Source organism: Coffea arabica, chromosome 4e, assembly GCF_036785885.1.
Source record: "Coffea arabica cultivar ET-39 chromosome 4e, Coffea Arabica ET-39 HiFi, whole genome shotgun sequence".
NCBI lineage: Eukaryota > Viridiplantae > Streptophyta > Magnoliopsida > Gentianales > Rubiaceae > Coffea > Coffea arabica.
Window position 1 is genome coordinate 21,109,714 of NC_092317.1, and position 4,404 is coordinate 21,114,117.

At 56.8% G+C, this 4,404-nt stretch overlaps 1 protein-coding gene across 1 annotated transcript; it reads right to left on the reverse strand.

Annotated features, from left to right (window-relative positions):
* Positions 1-1,179: 1,179 nt before the first annotated feature.
* On the reverse strand, positions 1,180-1,803 carry LOC140005530 (uncharacterized). The gene has a single exon (XM_072046538.1). The coding sequence runs from the start codon at positions 1,801-1,803 to the stop codon at positions 1,180-1,182; it is 624 nt and encodes a 207-aa protein (XP_071902639.1).
* Between the last annotated feature and the right edge of the window lie 2,601 nt (positions 1,804-4,404).

Below are 4,404 nucleotides of genomic sequence, written 5' to 3' on the forward strand. Positions count from 1 at the left end.
ATGGCCTGGAGCTTGTCTGGATTGGCCCGGATCCCTTTCCGGGAGACCAGGAATCCCAGGAACTTTCCCGACCTACCCCCGAAAGTACACTTCTTTGGGTTCAGCCGCATCCGGCTTTCCCGCAGAATGTTCAAGATTTTCCTCAGGTCGGGGACGAGCTGCTGATCAGTTCGGCTCTTGACGATCATATCATCCACGTAAACCTCCATGCTCCTGCCGATCTGATTCTGGAATAGCTTGTTGACCAGACGTTGGTAGGTAGGCCCGGCGTTCTTTAGTCCAAACAGCATGGTCCGGTAGCAGTAAGTTCCTTCCTCGGTGATGAAGGAAGTCTTTTCCTGATCCTCCTCGCCCATCTCTATCTGGTGGTATCCCTTGAAAGCATCTAAGAAACACAACACGTCAAAACCAACAGTAGCATCTACTAACCTGTCAATCCTTGGCAAGGGAAGCAGTCCTTCGGGCAGGCTTTATTTAGATCTGTAAAGTCCACGCACATCCTCCAGGACTGGTCCTCCTTCTTCACCAGGATAGGGTTGGCTAGCCAGGTCGGGTAGTAGACCTCCAGGATGATTTTGGATTCCAGCAGCTTCCCGACCTCCTTCCTGATCACTTCATTCCTCTCTGGAGCGAAGTTCCTCTTCTTCTGCTTCACTGGCTTGAAGCGAGGATCTATGTTGAGGTGGTCGACGGCCAGGTCGGTCAGAATTCCGGGCATGTCTTCTACCGTCCACGCGAAGACGTGGGCGTACTCCCTTAGTAGAGCCTTCAAGTCATTCTTCTCTTTGGGGGGCAGCGACGCACCGACGCGGAGGACCTGGTCAGGCCTGTCCTCTCTCAGCGGGAACTCCTCAACCTCGTCCTGGGTGCCCAATTGCTGGGTTTCCTCCCCTGGGATGTAAGGCTCCAAACTGGTCGTCTGGGCGACCACCTGCTCATGTCCCCGGAGCACGGCTAGGTAGCAAGCTCTCGCCACCTCTGGATCTCCATGCACCTCAGCTATTCCTCCCGGGGTGGGGAATTTGACGCTGAGATGGAGAGACGACGGGATAGCCCGGAGGACGTTCAGGGCGGGCCGTCCCAAGAACACGTTGTACGGGGATGGTTGCTTGACCACCACGAAATTGACGGGGATGGTCCGGCACTTGGGCGCCTGCCCTACCGTAACCATCAGGGTGATCATCCCCTCCGGGGTGATGGGCGGTCCGGTAAAGCCCACCAGGGTGTCCGAACCGGGGTGAGCTGCCCGTCCTCCAAGCCGAGCTCCTTGAACACCCGGTAGAACAGGATGTCCACAGCGCTCCCCCGATCGACGTACACTTTCTTCACCCGATAATTATTGGTCACGACGTCTATCACGATGGTCTCGTGGTTACCATACGCCAGGGGGACCGCGTCCCTCGGTCCGAAGGTGATCTCCTCGTCCATGCGCAGACGTTTCAAGGAGTCATCCCCCTCGGGGGGAGGTCGCCGGTTCTTCCTGGCTGCATGGTTGTCCCCTCCCGTAGGGCCCCCAGCGATGGTGTTTATCACCCCTGCCAGGTTCTGGGTGTCCGGATCGGGGTAGTCGACCCGGGGCAAGTCACGGCGGTCAGGGCGGTCGCGACGCTGGGCCTCCCGGCGGTAGGCGCGTCCTGGCCCCTGGCCCGGTCGACCTTGCTGCACGAATCGCCCCAAGAAGCCGCGCTGGATCAGATCCACTATCTCCTTTTGCAGGGCCCAACACCCCTCCGTATCGTGCCCAACGTCACGGTGGAAGGCACAGTACCGGTCCTGGTTCCTCTTGTTCCGAGGTGTCCCCATCTTAGGTGGCCGCCCCCCTAGGCCCTCCGCCTCTATAACGGCCAGAACTTGGGCTCTGTGCCGAGTTAGGGGGTGTAGCCTTTTGCTGGAAGCGGCGGCTGAGCGGGGGCTTTATCCTTTGAGAGCCGGTCGAAAACATTCTTCTTGGCCGGGCCGTCCTTATGCTCGGGCGGGTTCACCCGTCCCCCAAGATATCCGAGCTCCCTATCTGATTCTCTCTTCAGGCGACCAGCCTCTTCCGCAATAACGGCTGCGTGCGCCCTGGTCAAGAGTTCTTCCAGGTTGCCGGGGGGGCTTCTCAGTGAGCTTGTAGAAGAGCTCATCCACCCTGAGCCCGTTTACGAAGGCAGCCATGACCACCTTTTCATCCTTGTCCCTGATCTGCAAGCTTTCTGTGTTGAAGCGGGTCATGAAATTCTTCAGGGACTCGTCCGGCTTCTGCTTGATGGCCATCAGGTGAGCCGTGTTTTTGGAGTAAGCCTTCGAGGAGACGAACTGGGCGGCGAACTGTCTGGCCTGCTCGGTGAAACTCCGGATAGACCCCGGTGCCAGGCCCTGGAACCAGAGCCGGGCCTTACCCTTCAGAAACATGGGGAAGGTCTTGCAACGGAGTTCATCCGCAGCGGTCTGCAGACGCATGTGCGTCAGGAAGACCGAGAGGTGGTCTTCCAGGTCAGTCGAACCATCGTACAGTTCGATGTTCCGGATTTTAAACCTCCGAGGTAACGGGTAGTCCTCTATCTCTCGGGTGAAGGGCGAGGCTGCGTAGTTGTCCTCGTACAGTTGCGGACGCAGGATCTGCTCGAGCTCGTCCCGGACGGGCTGCCATTGGGGAGGATCCCGCGGCCGGTTCTTGATAGATCGGGCGGGGGAACGCTTCGGCTCGTTCCGCGCAAGCTTCCACGAGGAAGGATTTCTCGGTCGGCCCTCAACGGACCGGTCGCGAGAATATCTCTCACTATCCCCGACCACCGAGGCCCGCGGCCTGGGAGGAGTCCGCGGTCGTTTCCTCCTGGGGGGCTGGTCCCGTGACTCGTCCTCCGAGGGAGTGGGGGGCGACTCCCTCTCTTTCCCCTTCGCCATAGAGGTCTGCGCACCCCCGGTCTCACCCCCCTCCTTCGCCTGCCGGATTATGTCTTCCAGCATGGGGAGGTTCTCGGTTACAAACTGATAGATCTGCTGTCTCCGTTCCCCTGAAAGGGCCGAGCCCCCGGCACCTCGGGCCCCCTCGGCCTCCATTTACCGGGAACCCTCTCCGGCTCCAGGATCGGTGTTCTCTACGGTTCGCTTTGAACGCGTTCTCGCCATCAACTCAAACGCTCGTGCCTTCTCGATTCCCCCAGACGGCGCCAACTGAAGAAGCACGGAGCTCCCCCGGACCGAGCTGAGCTAATGAGCTCGGCTTGGTGATGGATAGAGCGCGTCCTAAGCCTGAAAAACAAACAAGAGAGTGAACCAACAGGGGCCCTAAGGTCTTCCCCAAGGGCACTCCGACGGTCAAGTTAGTTTTTCGGTGAGTGAGGTTCACGGGAAGTAGAACGGTCGAGAGTAATTGTCCAGCAGTGAGCGTACCTTGCGCAGCCGGTGTGCGTTATTATTTATACCTGCTTAGGAGCCCGACCTCCGTACGTTTCGGGACCTGCCCTGAATAGCCTCAATCCCGCACTGAGGGGGAGCAATCCCGACGTAGGCGGGATTGCTCTCTGGAGCCCCTTGGAGCCCTAACGGCGGGGAGTCGCGGGACAGTTCCCGTGGGCCTGGGGGTCTGGGCCCAGCTCAGACCTTCCTGGGCTACCACGTGTATAGGTCCAGGACGGGGCCCTGCAAGGGGCTTTGGAAAAAACCAGAGAAACAGAGAACAACGGAGAGAGGGAAAGCTACAGACCGAAAGAGCTTCGGCTGAGAAAACAAAAACTGAGAGGAAAGGGAGAAATCTGGAATTTGAGGGGCGAACTTCGGAGACTAAACAAAAGAGACCGAGACAGTTGAGAGCAAAAGAAACGAGAAGCTGGAAAATTGAAAGAGGCTTCGGCAGTAGAAAAATCAGAGGAAAAAGAAGAAAAAGAGACGAGGGTGGTGGCTGGAATCTGGGGAAGATTGTGAAAAAGAACACATAAAAAGGAAAGGAAAAGCCGAAAAAATAGAGGGAAGACGTCGGCAGGAGGAACGAAGGAGAAGACTAAGAGCTTTGTGAAGCTGGAAAAAGCAAAAACTTTCGAGAGAGGAGGCTTCGGCCGAAAGAACAGAGTAGACAAAAAACAGAGGAAAAGGCCGCGGCTGCAAACGGAAACAGGGGAAGAAAGCTTCGGCAAAGTGAAGGGTGAATTCGGAAAGCTGGAACCGTCGTCACAGGAAGCCGCCACCACCTCACCGTCAATCCTCCACCGCCATCAGCAAATCTTCACCAAGGAAATGAGGTAAGCCAGCCTTCTATGTTCGATTTTTTTTTCTTTAAGACCGATTCTTTAAGACTTTCAAAGCAGAGAGCTATTGTTGCAATTTTCTTGTTGATTATCTGCAATTTCGGGCATAAATGCTCTCTGGGTTCATTGTGTTGTGTTTCTTGAGTTGCTAATGAAATTTTGGGGCGGGTTCTAGAGT

What these genes read in the sequence shown, in the direction of transcription:
- LOC140005530 (XM_072046538.1), bottom strand. Translation starts at nt 1,803, where the DNA reads ATGGGGACACCTCGGAACAAGAGGAACCAGGACCGGTACTGTGCCTTC.